General features: G+C 39.3%; 1 protein-coding gene across 1 annotated transcript; it reads right to left on the bottom strand.

The window, feature by feature from the left end:
• Position 1: 1 nt before the first annotated feature.
• Positions 2-23,965, bottom strand: KLHL7 (kelch like family member 7). Its single transcript, XM_071560920.1, has 11 exons — positions 23,616-23,965; positions 19,681-19,783; positions 18,599-18,692; positions 17,307-17,431; positions 15,557-15,732; positions 12,751-12,925; positions 11,164-11,306; positions 6,345-6,585; positions 3,224-3,425; positions 2,836-2,933; positions 2-1,245 (listed from the first exon to the last, which is right to left on the bottom strand). The coding sequence occupies exons 1-11, from the start codon at positions 23,733-23,735 to the stop codon at positions 962-964; spliced, it is 1,761 nt and encodes a 586-aa protein (XP_071417021.1). The 5' UTR covers positions 23,736-23,965; the 3' UTR covers positions 2-961.
• Positions 23,966-24,408: the final 443 nt, after the last annotated feature.

Genomic DNA, 24,408 nt, shown 5'->3' with positions numbered 1-24,408 from the left:
GACTTCTGCAAAGTATCTTTAATGACTCGGATCATGCCATTTTAAAAACAGAATAAGAAAAATCAATATATCTGTTGTATTGACTTTGTTTTTCCCATTCCTGTTCCCATCTTTGCTAATGGTTTGCCATCGCAGTATGTAGTCTGATGCCTGGGAAGATAGATTGAAAATTCATTCCAAGTTTCCAGCTTGTTAATTATAGTGCACAATTCTTGTCAACTTCACCCACCATTCCCTACCTCAGTGTAATTTAAAAAAAAAAAATCAAACTCTTTCTGTGAAAGCTCCCAAAAATGCCAAAGAGACCATCAAAGTGTTTCTCTAATCTCTATATATGGCCTCTCTAAAAAATTGATAAGCAGTCATGCAAATGATGGAAGAAACTCACTGGAAGAGGGCAGCTATCATGATCTAGACAGCTGTAAAAACATTGGGAACCTTTATTAGACAGCAGTCCTTGGTCTTTCCTGAGAAAATATCTTCATTGCATCCTCATAAGATTTCTGCAGGTAGCTATGAATGAGAAAAATTTTTTGCTCATCTTTCTCATGACCCAAGCTGTATCTACTCACCTTTATTAAATGAAGTGTCTCTGCAACTGACCTTGGTAAAGTGTCATTTAACCAGAAATCTTTTCTTCACCAAATGCTTTAGAGGAGTTCTAAATACTTGGATTTGGTCTGTTTGACAAGACCACACCCATAGTCCTTTTAAAGAAAGATGCCATGTGATCTCACCTACGTAAGTGGATTCTCAAAACACATCCCCATCTCTTACAACAGACAAGAAAATGGGCATGACAAAATCCACATTACACAATATGCTGTATATACAAATTGAAAGACTGTATCTAATTTTTTCCTGTTAAGTTTAACAAGATTCAGTAAAATATGGAAGCAAAGCACCAATGGCCATCTTTCCACAAGTCCTTGAAGAATGTCTCAGCATCTCCTACAGGTCTTCAGATCTCTAAGGTTTCTTCATTTGCCCCACAAGTGTCTACAACACAGATTAAACAACTCGTCACGGGGAAAGCACGGACTTTGGAGTTGGCTATCCACTTGTCGGTTTCAGTGTTATATTCAAGAATGTGCCCTAAGCGAGCAACACCCTGAAAACCAGCTAGGACATAGACTATAGATCCCACAGCAGCACACTTCACTGTTACACCTTTCCATGGCATTGGAGACACCATCTTCCATTCATTCATCTTGATATCGTAATATTCTACATTATCAAGGCCACCTACAAAACAATGAAATAGACAGTTGCTTACTACATTATACTGTATGGACTGAACTACATCATGCGAATGTTTCATGAAACTGGAGTCTTTATTTTAAAGGTTTTATAAACCCTACAGCAAAAAAAAAAAAAAAAGAAACCAACCTGAAAAAACACCCCAGGTTTCTAAACTAGCAGTTCATTGTTGCATAAACACAGAAACAGAGAGAAGTAAAAAGGAAGTTGAAAGTAAGATGTGTTGTAACAAATTCACATTAGATGCTTTCTACAGATTCCAGCATGTTATTACTTCATGCTGAATTTTGGATGGATTTGTGGCCTCTGACTAAAACTCGGGAATCTACCTGAAACTTCCCTACAGTGAAGGCATTTTATTCTAGAGGGCTCACGGGTACCTTTACCAAAATGGGCTGTTTACTGATAGAGGATATCTCTCTTCATGATGATAGCCTTTGACATGTGAAAGCCTAAATCCCTTTGAAAAGGGCCAAAGAAACCAAAAGTTATTAAAAAGTAGATTTTGTGACTAAGATTTGCTTCTTCAGGAAATATGTTAGTAATTACACCTTACAATAGCTACAAACACCCTGTTATCCCTATTTAACAACTCTGAGTCAGTTTTCACTTCCAGTCCTGAATTATTAGATCTGAGAGATTAAGAAACCTTTCTATCATGTTAAGATATGAGTCTTTCACCTCAGATATAACTCTTCCTCATTCTATTCCAGTAAGAACAATTATTAATACTTCTTAAAGGGGTGTTCAGTGAATACACTAACATTTTGCAAGATGGCAGTTCTGGAGTGATAAAATGTTTGCACAATAAATACATCTACTATTTTTGCATTAGGAATCAATCACAATGGAATAGTTTTAGTAGGTAATTAAAAAGATGAAGGTATATTCTAAAAGAGCAGTCATCTGAAATTAAGTATTCCATTTACCATAAATAGTGATTTAAAAACCTCATAAATGAGAATTTTCCTTTTTGAAAAGCACTATAGAAAAGCACTTTAGAAACCAATTATTCATGTAAATAAACTATTATTCTTCTAGTTTTGAAGACAAGGAGACATGCAGATCATAAATGACCTGCCCATGACAGTATGCCTTATTTCAAAGCTGGGCAGTTAAAAGAGGTCTCACATTTTCACCACTTTACAACACCTATTTTGAAGTCTTTAGACTGAAGTTCTTAAAGTAGTGGCTACATCTTTACTGGTCTGTCAAACGAATGTTACAAGATCTCAAAACACATCATGACTAAAAACCAAACCACACCAAAACCCCCTCTTTTCCTAAATGCCTGGTGTAGCCATATTAACTACTTCAGAACTGGGCTACAGTAGGAGTGCATATCTGAACTTGACAGTACTGTCATCAGTACAGGAATTTGAAAAATAAGATATAGGGAAGTGGGGAGGTGAAAGGAGGAAGGTAACACTGAAACACTGATGTGACAACAACCAGACATGTTTGATGGTGCTGCTCAGAGTTTTCCAGCTGAACAGAGCAGAATTCATTGCAAAAGAGACCAGAACAGAATTAATTGCTCTGTGAACAGCAAGAGAATTAATAGAATTAAAGTACCTAAACCATTTTGTCCACCCACAGCAAATATTTTGTCCTTTACAAACACCAGCCCATGATTCTTCCTGGCTTCAATCATTGGACACAGCTCAGTCCATCTGGGGAAAAAGAAAGCCAAACAAAAGAGGAAAAGTCAACATCTAGTTTGCAGAAAATAAATACAAAATATGTAAATGAAACCTATAATTAAGAAAATTAAATATGGGAGAAAACTGCTTAAGAAAAACTGCCTTTCAGGTAAAACTACAAATAACAAAATTCTCCCTGCTGACTCAGGAAAATTCCTTACCACATACAGTTTTTCCTGTAGTCATCTCTACTTCAGTCATTCACAGAGCTAGCAAAGACACAAGTGACTAAAAATACCCTGAATTAATACAATACTTACGTTTCAGTGGCTGGATCATAGACTTCACATGAATTTAGGACTCTTCCAGAAACATTGTTTCCCAAGCTCCCTCCACACACATAAATGAGACCATTCGCCTCCACCATTCCGTGGCTGCATCGCTGAGTCAGCATGCTGGGCTTCGTGTGCCAGCTCTCTGTTCTTGTGTCATAGCATTCAAATAAATACAGTGCAGAGTTTCCTTAAAAAAATAGAAACCCACCAAAGTGGCATTAATTTTTATGGTTGCCTTTCAAGGGAAGAGTCTAACAGCAATTATCAAATCGATGCTTTGTTTGTTAGTTGAAAAGGGAAAGCTGCGTTCCCACCTTGAAAAGTAGACCTAACCAACTTGAAATTTGGGACTATTCAAAAGCACATACTTGTAATTTTTTTCACTCTTTTGTTCTAGTAACTAAGTTTATAAAATTGGTATTTTTGTTTAAAAACAAGAAAAACTTTTTTTTTGAGGGGAATAAATGCTGAACAGGGATACATATAAATTACTGATCCCATTTTCATCAGCTCTTGCTACTCTTACTACTTGGAAATACATTGAACTTTCAGATGTAAAGATGTAATCAGCTTTGTAAACTTACTACAAGTTCATGAGTCTTTTTTTCTCTTAGCAATGTGACTTGCCTTATTCCCAGAATACTCACTGCCTTTGGAATTTGATAGCTCAATTATGTCATAATATACTCCTGAATTATTGACAACCACAGAACAGCTACCCCTCCTCACTTTACTTTCCTTCTGAGAAATGGCAGATACTCTTTTTTTCTGGAAGTGTAGGGTCTCTGTAGTCCTCCCTCAGGGGCCAAGAAAACTATTACTGAAATCAAAAGCAATTTTTCTAATGAAGATAGATGGGAGCTCAGAGACTTGTGCTCAGGTAACTGAACCACAGGCAAGGCAGAGAATGCTGCATACAACTTTCTCAGAAAAGACCCGGGATCCTCCTCCTTTTTGTTTCAATAGATACATTCACCAAGAACAGTTATAGGTGCCTTTTCTTGTGCCTCTTTTTCCTTGGATTTCTACTTCCAAAAATTAAGTGTGTCATACTAGCAGCACTCACTACCAACTATGGGTTTGAACCTCAAAACAATGCTATGTTTCCAGACCCAAAATACAGAAAAAGACTCCTATAAACTGTGCATTTGATTACTCCTACTCTGTAATTCTCGGTATCACCAAAAATTGTATAGAGTGTGACGTATTTTTAATTCGATGTAAGTAGGCATTCTTATTGCTTTAAAGTTGTAGAAATTCCCATCCATGGAAAATAAGGCAGACTTGTCTTTAATGCCTTTTTTAAAAAAGGAAAACCAGTTAAAAGCTTCCATCTTCAGTGTAATGTTAACTATTCCTCCTGCACTGAAATAGAGTGGAAGAATCTAGTATATTCAGCTTCAAAACTCTGCTAGTTATTGCAAATAAAACAGGACTGCACCGTAATCCAATGTCTTCAATTGACACAAAAAACATGCAATTTTTTACATTTCTTTGCAACGAAACACACTGAAGCATTTTATCCGATTAATGCTTTCACATAATTGCCTGCTCCAAATCAGAAAATACTTGATTCAGGAGAGACAGACTTTCCCAAACTTTCAGTGTTCACTGCATTCCAAAAAAAAAAAAGTACAGGCAAAATAAACTCCATTATTAATTTTTGGCTTTTATTGTTCTGTCTTGAATAAGATTTATGGAAAGCAAAATTAAACTATGCAGTAATGTTGAGGGTAGTTTTCAAAGAAAACTGCTCAATTAAAATTTCCATTACAATTGTATTAACTATTTAACATGTATTAGAAAATAAACTATACAATCGAAAGTTTCTGTCATTATTCCCCGTGAACTGAAATGTAGGAAACTATGAAGGTTCACAAGATTTTTATACTGGTCCAAGTTCCCCAATGTAGCCTTATTTAAGTATTTCAAGTAAAGGGAAAGGTGCTATTTCAAATTTACCACACAAGGTGGCAGCTGAGAACTGCCTATTCTGCTGTTCATTAGACTTCTTAAAATATTTGGGGTCAGATTATATGACCTACATGTTGCAACCTCATGTTAAGTGACTTATCGATATTAAGCACCGATTCTGACCTTTTTTGCTCTGTTCACTTTCCTCTGCACCAAGGCAGAACCCAAAGGGACCTACTAGAAAATTTCTTCCTTCTAGGATTTTAACATTTTTTCCCCCTAAAATACCGCTCTTTTAAAGCTCTATTTTTAAGAACATAGCATGCCTACAGTACAGCATTTGGATTTTTGGTACCAGGTGTAGACAAAATGTTTCTAGAACACCATTGCACAAGTCAGCCTCTAGGGTTTTTGGAGAGAGAAAAAATCCCAATGGTTTTTTTTCTTTACTATTTTGAGTAATAACATCTAAAGAAAGTATTATTTCTCTATTTGCTGAAGCAAACCAACAGAATAACAAAACAACAGAGGATAATTTCTGTCATTTGATAGGAAAATTGGACAAATTCCTTTACAAGATCAGGTGTGATTTCACCACCAGAAGTAGTAGTTTTTAAAATTTCTATTTTACCTTTTTTTCTTTTTTGCCCTTTAAAAAAACCTCATTAGGCCTAGCCTATGCTGTGTACAAGGAAGCTGTTGTCAAAAATGTAGCTATTCTGGCCACACATTGCAGAAAATTTTGAAACACACAGTTTTGTAGATTTACTGAAGTTAAGAGTGGGACTCCCAAGATATGTGTTACAGAATCACAGAATGGTTTGGTTTGGAAGGGACCTTAAAGATCATCTATTTCCAACCTTCCTGCCATGGGCAGGACACCTTCCACTAGACCAGGGTTCTCAAAGCCCCATCCAACCTGGCCTTGTCCCTAGTTAACTCTTTAAAGCTGTAGTGTACTTTATGCTTTAGTTAATGTAAATATTAATCATTTCAATCAGTGAAACCATTTAAAAAACAGAACAAAAACAGGTTGGATTGGGGGGATAAAATCCTAAATATGGGAAAATAAACTCATTAGGCTAACATGGCAATGTGCAGTTTCTTGTCAAAAGTCATGCAAAAACCAGAAAAATTTCCAGCTATCTTTCTTTGTGCTTTTTGTTTGTTTTAAAGATTTTTAGTGTCTTACCCACTTCTGAACCACCAGATGTATAAATTTTGCCCTCAGCAGCACAGGCTGCAAGGCTATCTCGAGGTGTTGGAGGTCCTAGCTTGGAATACCAGCTATCCTTCACCACATTGTAGCAGTCCATTCGCTTTATAGGGAAGAGCTGGGAACCACCCAAAATATAAACTACGTTGTCCCAGAAGACACAAGCTGCATCCCTGCGCTTTTCAAAGGGACATCGGATGTCTGTCCAGCTGTAATCCTGCATTACAAAGAACAAGTAATGTCTAATAGATTATAACACTTACCTGCACAGTGAGTGTTTTTCAAACAGAGAGCTTTTCATAGAGATTTAGATATGGTCAGTTTTAAGTTCCTTTTCAAAATACACATGAACAGTTTATTGAAGGATACTCCTCAGGCGTACTCTTGAAAAGTTCCCTTAGACACAGACATAGTTAGCTGCAATGAACCATGACATTATGAACTTCTGTTTCCTTATTCCCTGTGTGCACCCAGTACAACTTTCCTGAAAAACAGCTGGGGTGTTTTTTCCAACAGAATTGACCTCCTGCTGGCATTATGTTAGAAACAATGCATGTGATCAATAAAGTAGGACTGGATTTTCTTTTATAGCAACGAAAAAAGACATCTTACATGTAGTAACAGATTATTTCTAAAAAACAATAAAATACAGAATGTACCAAACAAAGACAATGGAAAAAGGAGAATATCCAAATTGACAGGCAACTCAGTAAAAAAGCTCTGATACATACTTTATTACCGTGACAACTAGAAGCTTATTTACAGAATTTACAAAACACAAATGATCTATAGCTATCCACAGTTGATTGCATGAGAAATAGGGTAATGCTCCATCACAAATACTGGCAGTCATATTGCCTAGAAACTGATTTTGCACAGATTGGCAAAATCAGTGTGTATCAAATATAGGCAGTAATGCCCAAAGCCTTAAGAACACCAAACTCAGCAACTGATGGCAGACCAGAATAGCATGCAGCATGAGAAACACTTCTTGAGTAATAGCATCTCACATATTCCATGAGCATAGTTTGTATCCTATACCGAGCAGAAACGTATAGGACCATAACTGTTATCTGTGCCACCTCAAGACAGTCTACCTCAACCTGCTGAATGACCTTCACTGCAATGGTTCACACAAGACGTTACATCATTACATTTTCTTAGCAAGGACATACTTCAAACACCTTCAATGAGGAAGAACAGTGACTCCTACATGGGGGTTCAAAGAAAGAGAGGCAGAGCATGTTATAGTCCAAAACATCTTACAATCTTTTCTTGTAGCATCCCCCATATCAAGAAGAGCTGGCAGGTGCATGTGGCCCTTTATGGTGAGAAACAGGTCCTGGGGCATCCTAGAAAGGAAAGCCATACTACAGCATGGCAAAATAAATAGCTGCATAAATCTTAAGAAAATGTCTCAGTGCATTGTGCAAGATCAACATACTTTCTAGATCAAACTTCTCGCAATTTTACAAAAAATCCTGTTGTTTTCCTTTACTGTTATAAAGGGCTGTGATCTGACCCACTTTTACGGCTTCACTTCATGTATCCATTTCATCCATACCTTTATCAAACGAAAAGCCATAACTTGAGCATACTCAGCTGTATCCTCCTCTTTCAGCAGGAGGCAGTTTAGGTCATCCTCTTGCAATGCTCTTCAGTGTTAGTCTGTACTACATAGAATTAATTCAATTTTTGCATTTAATACATTTAGGAATTATGCAGAAGGGTAGCTTTACACCACAGTCAAGATTCACACAGCCCTGGGCAGTGCAAGCCTCTTTTTTCTGGGGGCCTGAATAGCAAAAGACAGATCAAGACAGGTATACAGTGACACTTTCCATGCTGATCTCTGTTTTCCAACAAATCCGAATGCAGGACACCAGAGGCAAGAGCTATACCTTTTTCTCTTTCATCAATTTATTTATAAAACCATCTGAACTCCACAAGACCCTGTGACAAGAATGGCACATGCAATTATGGGCCACGTGAAAAAGTATATTTTTTGTTTAAGACTTTTCCCTCATTTTCAGCTGATACCTCCTCTTCCATGTTTGTCACAGAACACAGCAGAGATGCCCAATATGGACAACCTCCTAATAGCTTATTGACTACACCTGTGTCTCCTCATAAAAGGTATGTTGGTTGCCTTAATCATCCAGAAATTGCATTGCCAGGCATCTTACTTTTTTACTTGAGATTGTTGAATTTTGCACTGCTAAAAAGTTAAAACTTCCAACTATTTCAGTCACTAGAAATGGCCATTTCAAAAGAACAAGCATATAGCTGACACAAAATTTCATGAAGTCATGTATAAATATTTATCAAGAATTCATTCAACAAAACAAGTATTTTATTCCCAATCTGGTGGAGGGGCAAAGAATATATTTTTGTTAAATATTATGTGGAAAATTCAACAAGAAAATGCTTCTCACAACTGTTAGTAGAACATCTAGGATTTCTAATAATGGCCTGAAAACAAACATCTCTCCTCAAATTAGTGCCAGAATTCTCCCCAAGTGTTATGCCCATCTGCATCTGTCCCATTGCATCATTTTGCTCTCTTGATGAAGTACATGCATCAATAGAAATACCAGTTACAGTGCAACACAGACAACAAATATAAACTTAAAGTAATACTGCTAAGAGTCTCAACAAATAACACACAGTATCCAATCCAGTCTTAATTAAGAACCCTTTTGACAACAAGGAAATGAAGATCAGCATTAGAGACTAATCTTGTGCGCAAAGGGATCAGCGAAATTAAATTTTTTGCACTAGTTTTATCACATTAGCATTATGGGAATTTATATTACTTAGAACCAAGAAAACATTTCAGGAAAAACATAACCTTTGTTTTGAACTGTTTCTGTAGGTGACATATAAGACTTTAATTTAATTAAAATCAAAAGTGAAGGGCTATGTCACTATTCAATCAACAGACAACATACAAAATTTCAATTCTTTCTCAAGGTCCTAACCCTGCAAAAGTGTATACACAAGCCTAATTCCCTGCTCTGTGACCCTTCCATCATCTTTTGATGAGACTGGTTAAAGCGAGTTAAATGCTAATTCAGCAGGGGTTCTGGATCCTTACTTTGTTGTGTCTAAAAAGCTACTATCACAGTTTTGAAGATCAAACTCAGATACTCAGGCAAAACACCCAGAAAATGACCTTTAAATATCTTAGTAAAAGCTGTTCAACAGACAGGATAGGCTAGATAAGAATACCCTAGCTAAGAAAGGATAAGGACTAAGAAAATTTGCTTGTTAGAATAAAGATCTCCAATTCCCCACTGTTTAAATTTTCCTTCCCTGCCCTATTCTCCCCCCCAAGAATCCACATGCAAGGCCATAAGTCTTGATCAGGAGGCAGTTCTGCAATAGTTTATGAAAGAAAAAGCCATTTTATCCTCTGCTTTATGCAGACTTTCATAGGTAGTACTTTTTGTCCACAAAACAGGTTTCCTTGCCAAAACCATTCAACTGTCTGAAAAGTTATGAATGCCCTGATCAAAGGCTTCCCCAACTCAGATCTTGGAGAGGAAAGAATTATCTGCTCTGCATCCCTCACCTCCTCACCTCCAGTTGGAGTACTGCTTATCCTGGGTATGTGCATGAAGGGAAAAGGTGGTCATTAGTTGGGAATTTTGAATTCCCAATGGAAATACATATCACATGTCTCTCAGTTTAAGTCAGCAAAGGTAATGGTTTTTTTTTCCTCTCCTCAGACTTGAGCAGTATGCAAAAAAGGTGGGCTCAATTTTACCTTACATAGAAATGTGACAGAAAAGTTCAAAACAGACCCAAGGCTCATTCCTTTTGAATTACATTTGACAGGGCTCACATTGACTATAAAGTTCACACAGATAACACACAAAACTGTTTGAAATCATAACAAGCATTTAATATGCTGAGTTAGAACCAGAATTTCTGCAACAAAACATTACATGCATGTGAACTCATAACTTAGAGAGCCCTGATGTTTATGTAGCAAGTTTTTTCTGTATTATGGCATGTGCTTGCCTGGTAAAATGGCTTATGGATAATCCTTCTGCATGCATTTGATGTTTCTAGACCATTCAGCTGAAATATACACCATTCCTCTGCCTTGATTTTATTCAGGAAATATAGGAACAAATTGCAGGCAGAAGTTGCTTGCTCAAAACTGGCTACCTCTAAGTTTTTTTTTGCAAAAACTCACTCTTTTCCACTTACATAATACTTCACTCCCCACTCTTCTCCTTATATACTCTAAAGAACAAACAAAATCCTGAACATTTCGTATTTAGAAGTAGTTGTATATTTATAATAAATGCACTAAAAAAAAGGCCTTGCACTATAAAACTGAGTTCTACACTAACATATGAGCCAGTAACTTAACTGTGCTAAAAAGAATTGCTTTGAGTTACTCTCCAAACATCTATGTACATGCACATGCATACAGACTTTCATATATTCCTAACCAACTGCCTAATGTTTTGGTGGCCTTTTATTTGTTTGCAGCTGTGGGATGTACAAACCAATCAAATCATAACTTATGGATTGATCAGATCTCTGTATCTAATATTGCCAAGAAACAATCATTCTATTAAAAATGAAGTATTACATCTTGGTACACAGGCTTAAAAATACTTAATTAACCACATCCTTCCAACTGTATACCCAAGAGGCAGGGAATACATCCTTCTTAATACCACTTCATAGATCATTATATCTTAGTTAATGTTATCAGCAAATAAAATAGGTGGGATTACAAACAGTGAATCTTAATGCATTCTGAGGTAACGATTACCTTGGGATTAAAATATCTGCAGGACTGGGGCTGTGAGCCTCCAAACAAAGCAATGCGATAATCATGTTTTTTTCTTCTTGGCCGTGTGCCTTCCACTAACTCTTCTCGGTCTTCTGGGGAAAGGAGGTGGTATCGCATCCCACCTGGAAGGAAGACAGCAACTGTTGCAGATCCAGTGTAGCTCATACAAGGAAAAGGGATGTTTCAAAGGCAGGGATAGGGGAGAGGGGGAAGGGAGGGAAAAGAGGGAAACCAAGTTTCTACATTACACCTATACAGCTTTAAAAGGGAAGAATGTTGCACAGCAGCACATGAGGATACGGCTATACATCCAGACTTACACCCTGTTTTAAACTGGCTGCTCCATGTCAAAAGGATATGAATACAGACTCTTGTTATGTATCAGCTCATCAATCAACTAATCTATCCAATATTAACAAGCAATTAAGTTTGTCGCATTGAAACAGGCAAAAGGAGGCAAACCCAAGATAAGGAACAGCAGGACTGGGAGCCTACAGAGAACAGTGCTAACATTAAAAGAAGGCACTTGAATACAATTAGGAGTCAACAATGCCACCTCCTCACACCACAGTTTCTGACTGATAAGAAGGCATCTCTAGCAGATTGCACACTCATGAAATCCCCTCACTATTGTTCTTAGTTGACAATGTAAAATATTAGTTTTAACTTGCAGAAGAGAATAAGCATTCTCTGAAGAAACATTCCAGAGAATGCAAAAATATTGGTGACATTACAAGCCACTGACCCCAGACAAAAATTCTCATTTCTTAAGCAATGCACCAAACTTCCTGTCACACAAGAAGTACAACTGAGATGTCAAAGGTCAGCAAGATATAGGTTATTTTGAATCTTGCTCATTGAATCTGAAGGAAATCAGTTGTGTACTGTTTTTTAGATCTACACTAAAATGAAGCCAACTAGTTAACTGCTACTGAAATTGAAAATTTATTTCCAAAATATTTATCAACAACTAAGATTTTTTTCTTACACAATAAAATTTCACAAATGGTATCTAAAAACAAAAGGGAAGCTTGTTCTCTATCTTATCTGCACCTTGAGAATGCAAATGTAGGACCAATCATTGTAGGATCAATGGTCAAGTATATATTAAGAGATAAAAATAGTGCAACAGTACACTTAACATTCTAATTTGCTTAGGGAAGCTTTATAATATTCAAATTTTTGACATACAGTGTTTCTTTTATTAATTCACATATAAGCATGAATGATACTGAAATTACTAGTCTGTCCCAATGGCAGACTAACTTTCAATTACCCTAACGAGTCATTGACAAAATCTCCATTCCATTACTTCTCATGGAGTTCATGTCATTTGCTAGGAGAAAACAAACGAAAGTCACACTGTTACATAAGCTAGGCTTTATTTACATAATAATCTGCTAATCCAACTTCAGCTAAATGCAATGTACTAGAGAGAACACAGTCAGATGGATTTAACATGAAAATGTTGTCAGAGCATTTTAAAGCAAACAATCTTCAAAAATTCCACAGCATTTTTTAGATTATGCAGAACATTATAAAGGTTTCAACTAGAGGTCAACTTACTGATCACCATTTTAAGGCATTCTGGGTTATCCTGAATAAGTGGTTCAGCCTGAACTGTTTTACTTAAGAAGTTCTTTGATATCAGAGGAAATCGGACTTTAGCAAGAATATCAACCATGTACGGCTGGCGATTTGGCTCGTCATACTTCAGCCATCTGACTGCTGCATCATAAACCTTAAACAAGAGAGAAGGAAAGGAAAGGGTAAGGTACATCACAGTCAGTAAGACAAACAACTGAACCTTAATGCACCAAACTGATTCTTAGTCCTGCTGGAGGTTAACCTATACTAACATTTTAGTATGTGAGGTCCATCACCATCTTCCAAAAAAACCCCAACACCTATTCCCCAACAAAACATTAAATGAAACCCAAAAAGAGACAATGCTCAGACAGGAAGTGAAACAAATGTAGAAGCACAGAATAAAACTCATCTACACATTTTAAAACCCATGCTACTTCTGCTATTTAACCTTTTCCCTCCAAACTGAAAGTGTGAATCTGAAATTCCCATTTGTGTGGGTAACTCCTGGACCAGATTAAATCTAGTACTCTTCATGTTCTATGTCACAATATTGGTAATACTTCCCCAGAAATGCTGAAATAGCTTCTACTTGATATAGTCTCCTAAGCTGATAAACTGCTTCTGTTGCCAAATCATATTGAGGATACAAATATATTGCTATTTTGTCCTAGGGGATACTATTTAAATCCAAGTCTTTAGCAGCAGACTAGTGTAAATTTATCTCTTTCTCCTCTGTACTGGAAAAGATAATGGGTTTTCTTAGGGGGCAGTGAAGACAGAACAGGGAAGGTAACCAAGAAATCTGCTCTATTTATGATTGTCTCGTGAGTTAGGAAGAAATGAAACAAAAATTCAGTATTACATATGAACTGTGACACTTCCATGCTGCTGTCAGACCCAGCAAGCTCATCTAAGAGCACTGACTCTGAAGTGGCAGGCTAACTTCATTACAAGCACAGCTGATATCTACGCCTGTAGCTGAAACTGATCACAATAATCAGTGGTGAGTGATAATGGAAAGATACTTAATGGCAGAATTATTTAGAAAGACTACTCAACTACCCCAGTTATAATTCTGCAAAATTATGAGGCAGTGAGGGAGAACAGAGATAGAAATATTTATGGCTCAATTCCATCAACTCAGGAAGTTCAACAGAATGACTGGGATGGGAACACTGCATAGGACAGGCAGTAATTATAGCTACCTTTCTTTTTTTGCTCAATGTATATATGCTTTATACCAATACCAAAGTTACAGTATAATATCAACTTTCTAACAGTACTCCTGAGAAAAAAGATTCCTGTAATAATTTCATACTGCACATGGCTAGTTTCCTAAAGGAATTTTAATGATGACAGAAAACATTTCTACCACGGCTGCCAGGTTAAAGCATCCATCCTACCTTGCCAACAGAAGTTCAAGAATGTAAATTCTGAAGTGTCATTTTAGCTGAAAGCCAAACAATGCTTCCAGCTCTAGGAATGTTAGTTACCCTGTGACCTGATTTTTAGCCAGCACTCAGTAAGAATGTTGAACTGTGACATAACTCATATTTATACTTGTAACCAGACAACTACCTTATTCAGTCACGTGATACTATCCCCCACTCCTTGTAATTCCTGTTTTCATAAAACACATCACCACACTGTAAGACAAGTAACTAAACCTTAATGCTCCAAATTGATTCTTCTGCCTCTTGGAGGTCAGCATCAATGGAAACTTTACAGTTAGCAAGACATCCATTTCTAAGTGGATACACATACCATCTTGGCTACAAAATCTCTCTGTTGCACTTCAAAGGTATGGGTCAGCTCATGATGCAACCCAAAGTTAAATTACCTAGGTCAAGCACCAGAACAGCATAGAAGCTAGAAAGGCAAGATTGCAGTTTGTTTTCAACAGATTTGACTGAGAAGCTTCAACAAGTACCCAGTAACTACAAGTACCACCCAGCTGCTACAACCACCCTACAATCACCCCTTCACACTGCAGTGCAGACACCCATATGCTTCCTGTTTTCTTGCACCAGGAAGAACAAGCTGGCAAACAAGCATTCAGGGCTGTGCTGTAACCTGAACCTAGCATTCCAAGTGGGACACCTGTGAATGTAATTTCTACCAGAGGTTACAACTTTTAATTGAGTGAAACTTCAGGCTCCTTTCAGAAACCTAACCTTTGTGTCCACTGTCTAAGTAAGGGCCTTCCATCAGTCTATCACTGCCAATGCATCTAGCTTTCAGTGTTTTGCTCATCTCACTTTCAAATCCCTCAGTTCCCCAGGCTTAACTTGTGTAGGCGTATGTTTACATCAAAAGCCAACTCCTCTATGGAATGGAACAAGGCCATACTCAGGTAGAATTAAGCCATTAAGCTGCAGTTTGTTCATACTTTGAAGTACGCCACCTTAACCAAAAGCACATAAATCCCAATCTAGAAGCAACTGCTACAATACACTGAACTGAATTTAGCTCACATACTATGGAATCCAAAGTCCTAAAGCTATCTTGATAAAGGAAACTGCTGCTTACTCTGTGGCTTCTTTCTTCCTAGTTCGCTGAAACAACACATATATAAATCACACTTGAACTGTGAATATTTATTAACATTTGATTTTGACCAAGCCAGGATAGATGTTTTATCCCACAATTCAGCAAGCACTATTGTGCATCATATCCTCTAGAAACATCAGAAGTGAGATCCTTGAACACTTGAAACCAGTTCTTGATTAAAAAAAGATAGTGAAGTTCAGTGCTTTGAGCTGGTATGAAACAGGGATCTCACCTGGTCTTCTGCCCTCACTGTCAATGTATCTTGGTTCAGGAGATGTGTCACACGCTTAACATCCAGCTGAAGAAACTCATCTGTCTTGTAAACTTCAGTGAAATGCTGATGGATGAAGTCATCTGCAGTGGCCTTCAGTTCTGGGCAGTCTAGACATTCTGCTAGCACACTTATGCCTATGAAGGAAAATTAAGAAAAAAAAACTTTCCAAACTTGAACTACAATTATCTTTAATATATTAAAATAGAATAAAATTACTGTCATTTCAGTGATACTCACAACCCCAGTTTAATACTTATTACCATGCCTTTTTTTTTTTAAACACATGCTATCGTAACTCATCTGCAAATCTATAAACCAAGCCAAGGACAAGCTGCTGATCCCTATCCCAACCAAACTAATTGGAGAGTCAGACCTGCAACACTTGCTGTATTAACTATCTCTCCCCAGCACTATTTCCTCATGTTTCCCCATTATGAAGCAAACAACAGTACCTTAACCCAGTCTGAGCCACACTACAATAACAAAATCTAACCAGTACAGCTTGAGAAACTGGATCCAGGTTTTACAACCTCCCCTAACCTGCTCATGCCACAGCAGTCACCAACTAAGCCAAATTTCCTTCAAAAGCCATGGTGAACTGGGACTTTTCTACACAGGTAGCACAGTCAGCTGCAGACCAACACAAAAAATTTAAGTCCATGTTGCTGGAAGGGTAGAAGGTTGGCACAAAGGTATAAACAGCAACTGTTACTGAGAAGCACCATCACCAACCTTCCCATTAGAAACCATATAAGCACAGAGCTTTTCAGCAGGAACTTCTGGTCATCATGCTACAGCTTTCTCCTTTTATGCAGGAGATGGAGAGTGGAGCAAGAGCAACTCATTAACCCATGGGCTACAACTAGTCTGAGCTGCTCTAAGTAGTAAAATGCAAACTAAAAAGATAAAATCCACATGAGGTATGACCTCCTGACAAAATTTCAAGAGATTCAAATTAAGCCATGGTTTCTTTCAAATACACTTTTTTAATGAACTGTGGACTTATCTATGAGTCTGCACAGTACATGTTTCAACTTACAAATAATGCCTTAAGAAAAAATTGATTTAATAATTTTTTGCTATAAATTAGAAACAAATTATGCAAGCATTAGCATAATTGATTTTCCAGCTAACAAAAGCCAAAGGGAGGAATTACTTAACAAATGTCAGTAAGAAACTCTTAAAAAAATTAAAAAAATTCTCTTTAATCTCTGATTAAATGAAATGCACCAAATCTTAGGCTGAAAAAGTATTTATTTCTACTTGTTTACCTTTTCTGTAACACTGAGTTCACATTACAGCTACAGAACATGTCATATCAAAAACTGCCCAGATGACATTTATGAATTCAAAATGAAAAGTGAATAAAATCAAAAGTAGCCTAACCTTATTCTGTTCATACTTGCAGAAGATATGCTAGTTTTGTAGAAGTTACAAATCTGTGAAATTCTGTCTGCAAGCACAGTAACAATTGAAAGCTCCACCTTTCCAGCTGTGGTTCCCTAACAAACAAGAAGCCCCAGAGTCCTGCCAAGCTGGATGAGACCTTGCACAGTCAGTGGACCCTGTGGCAAGGGGCAACAGTTCAAATTCAGCACAGAATTATTTTTATATGGCTGGATTTAGCCAAATCTGTCTTTTAGACAATACCACCTATTTTTCAGGAACAGCAAAGTTAAAAAATAAACAGTAAGTCTATTTCTCTTACCAAGACAATTGGAAGCATCAACTTGTTCTTTTAAAAAGTCCACACACATTTTTTTCACAGGTTCAATTTGATACTGGTTCGCTGCATCTAGTAAAGACTGGACATTATTGCTGTTAACTGAGATTCTGAAAAAGAAAAGGTGTAAAATTTGCATCACTGAAATTACCCCCTTTGCTGCAGTAAAAAAACGCCACAACTTACACTAATTCACAGAAATGGCAAAATTATTTCTTTGCTATTTACCCAAGAATCTTTCACACACTGACTGAAGACACAACCTCCCTTTGCAATCTTTTGAAACTGCTTTCATTTGCTGTACTTTACTGAGGCACAGAAAAGAGTAACCAGTCCTGGGATCTGAAGAACAAGCCTTCAATACAGGCCCTCTGCAGTCCTATACTGTTGCTTGGCCTTGTGTGATTCGCCACTTTCACACACAAAAAAACCAAACCCCAAAAAAACCTTTTTTATCAGAGTCTCCTGCTCCCAAATGGACATCAGTATCAGCAAACTCAGTCTAAACTCACTGTCAGGACTGCTCTGGCTGATTTGCCCAGAGAAGAACAGAACCCACAGACTAGGGCTTGGGCACCAGGGCAGGCCATGTGACTGGGGCGGGTGCTGACACTGACTGCCTCTCACCACTGATGGAACATACAAGATTCCTCTCAAAAAAAGAGAAAGCCTCCCTAATGAGAGTTAATCCCAATAGTACAAAATGAAAGGCCTGCCATCCAAAGGCCTGATTAAAGCTGATTAAGTACTGTTTACAAAACTCTCCACCCATAGAAGCCCTGTTTGGGGGAAAAAAAAAAAAACAAAACCAAACCACAAAAAAATGCAAACACATGGACAACCTGAGACAGGAGGGAAATTCTGTTCACGGAACAGTTACCCACCCTGCTTGTTTTGAGATGAGGGTCTAACTCCTGGAAATGGTCCTGTGCCATAGCTACCATGGCCACAAAGAGAGACCCCCACTAACAACAATAAGGACCCGAGTTTCAGAACAGTGGGAAGTATTGTTTGACTCCAATACTGAAGTCAAAAGCCTGAACTAATTTGAATTGCCTTCTGGAGACAAATACCATTCTCTTTGGTCCGTGTGGCTTCCAACTGATTAAATAAAAAGGGAAGAAGGATAGACGGTCTAGTCACATCAGGCTTTAAAGAAAGTAAAGAACTGTAATGGCAACAAAACTGATTTAATCACAAAAGCATTATTTTAAGATTTTATAATTTGCAATTGTAAGGCTTCCTAGAAAAAGTGTGAGCTTTAATAACAAAACTACCTTGCAGTATAAGCAAACTCCACAAGCTGTTCAATAATGTCAGGCTCTGCATCTTTTAGCTCCACTTCAAAGGACTTTGATTCAATCATATTTGCTGCAAATACATTAAAAGACAAACTTTTAATCAATAAAGCCACTCTAGTTATTGTATGTTTTGAAATAGTAGAAAATAAAGTGATTATATGAAGTGGGAACCTGGTAGAAACTGCACAGAGTTGACTGCTGTTTTCCCAGGACTATTAATGCAAGTCAGGAAAGAAAGGAGGGAGTGGAACAAACAAGATCACTGGTGTGTGTACATGCCTGTATGTAAATTATGATAACTGCATTAAATAGAAAAGGTTATAGATGTTGTTGACTGCAGCAGACTGCCAAGTCAGCATTACCAAAGCACATGTTGCACTATCAAAAGGCATTTCCACATTCAGGCTGGTAACAATGGAGACAGCTCCAAGCTCTCCCACTCACACACAGCACTGTCTGCCTACAGAGGGTTACCAGCTGACCACTGGAAGGTACAGTTGCTTTACTTCAACTTGATTTTGATTCCACAGTAATTTTACAATGTGCAAAGCACACAAAAGATAAGATACTGATGCCTTACGTAACAGAATTTTTATAGAGAGCATAAATGCAAGAATTCCAGAATCACAGAATCAACTAAGGTTGGATAAGAACTCTGATATCATTTGAGTCCAACCATTAAACCATGTCCCTAACTCCTGATATATGCAGAAACGTATGAATTCCCTAATGGTGGGAAGCAATGGGGCAGAAAAATTCTGTCATGGAAGCAAAATCTCCCTATTTTGAGGTTAAAGGAAGGGGATCGACTCTAATACAGAGTGTGGGCCCCAAATATTAAAATAGTTTACATATGAAGTAACACTTGACCAAAAAAGTGTTAAAGGGAAAATGAGGGGAGGGGTGAACAGAGATAAATGGAAGGACACAAAATGAGAAATCTTCACTTATATTTATCCCTCAAATTAATCACTTTCATAAAATAAAAACTTGTCAACTACAAATCTAGCAGACTATCATCATGAAAGTTTAAAATCAATCAATTCCATTTTACTTACTAGTAAACATCAAGTTAAAAAAATGACTGGCTGAAGCAAGCACAACACGGTGAGCTGGGATCTTTCTTTCTTGAACCATCAGAATGACATCACAGAGAGTTTTCTAAATCAGAGGGAAAAAACAGACAAAAATCACAAAAATCAGCATTTAAAAAATATTTGAGCAACATTTTTCGCAGAACAGCTTATGGAAATTCACCAGATTTATGTAACCCACACGACTCAAGGGCATAATATGATAAAAAAAAAAATTTCTGAAATTCAAAGTTCGGTAAACCTGGAAAACTAGTAAAGGCCAGTTTACCCAAGAATTTGTACCTTCAGGATGGCTACAAATGACATAAAACTCTGATTATGTTTTTCTGGTGGCATTTATATCAGCTTCCAATAATGTAGTTCCTGCAGCATCTAACAGGGGCTGCATTTATACTACATTATGCATTTATATTTGTGTGGCTCTCCTCTACTCCACTGCTGACTTTCAAAAAAATTCACAGGACCTTCATATCTGAAGGCTGCCATGATATTGCTGAACTGGAGTGAAAGTGATGAACAAGCTAAAAGCGTTCAATGGAACATTTTAAAGAAAAATTTATCTGAAAAATACTATTCTATGGAATAGGCTTTGACTGGCCATACCTGATAAGCAACGAGTTTCCAGCCAAAAAAAATTATTTATTTCTCCTTTTTTTTGCTATCTATACATAGGCAGCTAGTTTCTCCCCTACATGTGAAAGGTCACGCACTAGAAGGAAAAAGGAAAGTGACAGAACTTATAAAAGTTGTTAGGAGACAGGAGAGGAGAGTAAGGGACTGGGGTAAAAAAAACATAATTTGAATAGATTCTGAAGCTGTATCCTTTCTAAGAACATACTGACTGAAATAAATGCATATCATGCTACAGTTAATTACAACATACTCTCTATTAAGGAAGAAAAACTGAGCTGCACTGCTTCCTCAAAAAATAGGAATTTATTTTTGACTACTGCCATAAGTTCATGGATCTACTTTCAGAAACACCTACCTACAGCCATCCCAATGTTAACCTCAAAAGAGAATGTTTCTACTGTGGGAAATATATACTTGCTTAGAACTGTGACAATGTTTTTCACACAGATATAAATATTATCTGAGGCCAAGGGCACAATGTTGATAACCCATATATAGAGTCTCTTCAAATATGCCTGTTTTTATAGTTTTTTTAAGGACATTCAGAAGCACATGTTGGACAAAATATAAATAATACATTTAAAAAACATTATTTAAATGAAAGTTAATGGGGGTGACATAGAGCTTTCTTTGTACATCTGTAGCTTTAAACCATACAGGACTGAAACAACAGAAGACACCATTCTATAAAAGTTTCAGAGTTAATCCTTTACACCTGAAATTCCTAGCAGTTCTGGTTCAAAACAAGCATCAGAAACTAATAGTAGAAGATACTATAAAATCTTTTGGCCAAGCTTTGCCAAGACTTCCAACTGTCGCTTGAGCTCCTCACTGCATTTGTAAGACACATTTAATAGCTCAGCTTTAGAAGCACCTCAGATGTTCTAAGGCCTCTCTGAGTGCATCTGTCAACCAAACCAGACCATTTTCATTTCTTCCCCAGGAATGTTTCTGGGTGTGACTGTTCCATTTCGACGAATGCTGTTGTAAGGATTTCTGCACTTCTTTCCAAAGGACCCACTGCTGTCACTGGGTCCCCTCCATAATGCAACAAGTGACTCACGTCAACCAAAAGACACACCCTAACATGAGCTTAAATAGGCCACCTTCCAAAGAACAGGTTCAGCAACACCTTGCAGCTCTATCCCAGCTTCATTCCCAATGACTTCACTCAGCTGCAAGGTTGCAACAAAGGCTTTATGCACATGCTGTCCAATAGCTCTGAAAACCTGCACAGAGGTGGGTCATCACCTGCTGGGGATCAGCAAGTCCTCCATGCACTAAACGTAGTTGGCCCCAACATCTCCCCTGTACTGAGTGCAGGTATGGCCATAATTTGCCCTAAACACCCACACTCTTGGAGGCTGCCTCTTGACCCCAGCTCACAGGAAAAGCAGCCTCCTTAATATTAGCTCTATTTTCCCATCAGCCCATCTTCCTACAGCATTGAACTACTGCAAATCAGTATCTAGTGCTCCACACACATGCTGACATTTCCATCACAGGAAATTTTTAACTCATATTCAGGATTTGTAACCACAGCACAGTTCTTGACGCAGCAAAATACAAGAAGAAAGAGATGCCTGTAAATCCCCTTAAACTTTAGCACAACCAGTTAGCTGAAACCAGTGTATTTTCTGCTGGCTCCTGCTGACTTCCTAATTGTATCATCTCTCTCTGCACCCTCAGTAATCATTAACCTCCTCTTACAAACAACTCCTAAAAGAAGCAGGAGTGTCATGAAATATGCAAGAATTTCTGGAGCAGTCAGCATTGGATGGCATATGCAAAGCCACCATCTGAGGTCAGATCAGAAGTTTCCAGTCAAAATTCACATATGTACCACACTGGGCATAAGAGATTCTGAAAGTTGAATCAGAGGTACACACAGATGCCACAGAACTTAATCTTGGTGATCTAAGGAAGGGCAGTATTTCTTTTGTCTACTTAAAATCATAGCAGCATCTGACATCCCCTTTTAAAACAGTGACAGGGTATGAGCAAAACACGGATAAACCAAGTTCTGAACTCAGTCACACCTTGGAATACATTTACACAATTAGATCAGAAACAAAGCCTACATCAAAAAAGTAGATCCCAGGTTTCAAGACTTCACTCCACTACCCGAGGTCACTGAAAAAAATTCTGGTTTTCCTAAACAGGAGTTTAGTTGCATGAAATGGTTTATACAGACAACATAATTGACTGTTTTAGTGCGAGAAGAACAGGGCTGAAGTGCTGAAGAAAAGCATAACTAACACTGGTATCACTTGTGATGCCAAGACCCAGATAGCATTAAAGGATGGACTGAACCTCTGGCAAGACTAACACTGGAGGACAAGCACCTAAACCCCAGAAGATACAACACACAATATGAAGTATGAAGGCCCTACATGTTCTGGCTTCAGAGGGAGCTTTCATTCTGGCTCCACATCACTGTTGTTAAATGAACCAAAGGTCCACAATCAAGCCAGCTGTTCCAACGGGAGGGAAAGTTTCTTCATATGCAAGGAATTACATAGATCATCCTTCTGCTTTTGTACTAGAAATGTAAGCTTTTTTTATTAAAACATAATTTAAACCCAAACATTTCTTTCAGTTTGAACAGCTCAACTGAAATGCACTCGTTGATTGCAATTTTGGTCACCACTCTTTCTCTGTTGGTAAACTGAGAAGTCACTTTTAATAATCATTAGACTATTGACCAAGAAAGCCAATCAGCCCAAGAAATCAGAATTTGAGCTCAGATGAGCCCACCAGGCTTCTACACTGCCACTGACTCTCCCAGTATTATGGCCACAGTTCCAGACACCCCTCTCCACCTGCCGCAGTTTCACTATTCACGGGAGACACAGCCAGTTTGTTCAGAGAAGAGTTCCTGGTTAAAATTTCCACATCACCAGCTTTTCCCTCCTCTCACGTTTCTGTTTGAAAAGGGCTCTGTAAATGCTCCAGCTGGAGACCCTGAGCCATCACTCACAGCGTTACTCCTGCCCTACCACAGGCAAGGCGTTACCAGGTAAGGAAAATTCACGGCGTCTTCTGCCTCCAGCATCCACAGTCGGCACACGCAAGGGAAATCGAGCTCACTACTCTGTTTGGCTGCCGGAGACCCTCGGGCCGCCCGCGGTGCCCTGTTCCGTGGGTCATTCACCGCCGTCGCGCTCCAGGGACGGAAAACCCACGCAGGGCCGGGAGCGGCCCCGGGATGTGCCGGCGGGGCAGGAGCACAGCGCGGCCAGGCGGCCCCGGCGAGAGGCCCGTACCTGCTTGCGCATGGTGTTCATGACACCCATGAAGCTGGCGAGCAGCTTCGCCTCCTCGCGGGCCGCGAGCTTCTTCTCCGTCTTCTTCTTGCTGCTCTTCTCCGACCCGGGCGCGGCCATGCTCGCCCGCGCTCACCGCACCGCCCCCGCCCGGGAACATGCGCCCGCCGGCTGCGGGGCGGCCAACAGCAGCTCCCGCCGCTCGGTGCGGGCAGACGGGCGGCGGAGGCAGCGGCGGGGACGGGGACAGGGACAGAGACCGGGACCGGTACAGGGGCACGGGCAGGACCCCAGAGCGCCGCGGGCAGGGGCGGGGCTCCGCGCGATGACGTCATCGGCCGGCGCGCGGCCCCCACGCGGGGTAAACAAAGAGCAGGGAGGGGCTGGGACGCGTCACGTGGCGGGCGTGGAGTGGCGCATGCGCAGTATCGGTCCGGTCCGGCCCAAGGGGGCGGGGCCCCTGCTGGGCAGGGGGCGGGGCCGGGGCCGGGCCTGGCGGGGGTGTCCCCGCGCTTTGGGGGCGGCCGCGGGTCAGTCCTGCTCGTCCGGGGCTCCGAGAATTCGTATCCCGCCAGTGGTGGGAGCGACAGGAGGTTTCTTGGTCGGGCCCTGCTTATCGAGATCCTGCCATGCCAGGCGTGAGGGCAAGGCTGCCCGGCCCTGCCCTGCCGTGCCCAGCCCGGCCCTCCCCTGCTGTGCCCAGTCCGGTCCTGCCCTGCCCTGCCCTGCCCTGCCCCCCCAAGGGGCTGGCGGGTCCGTAGCTGCCCGTGTGTGTGCGCAAGGGGCGAATGGT

The sequence above is a fragment of the Pithys albifrons genome, chromosome 7 (assembly GCF_047495875.1).
Source record: "Pithys albifrons albifrons isolate INPA30051 chromosome 7, PitAlb_v1, whole genome shotgun sequence".
In the NCBI taxonomy this organism is placed as follows: Eukaryota; Metazoa; Chordata; class Aves; order Passeriformes; family Thamnophilidae; genus Pithys; species Pithys albifrons.
The sequence above is the reverse complement of the archived record's forward strand: the minus strand, read 5'-3'. Positions and strand labels throughout refer to the sequence as shown.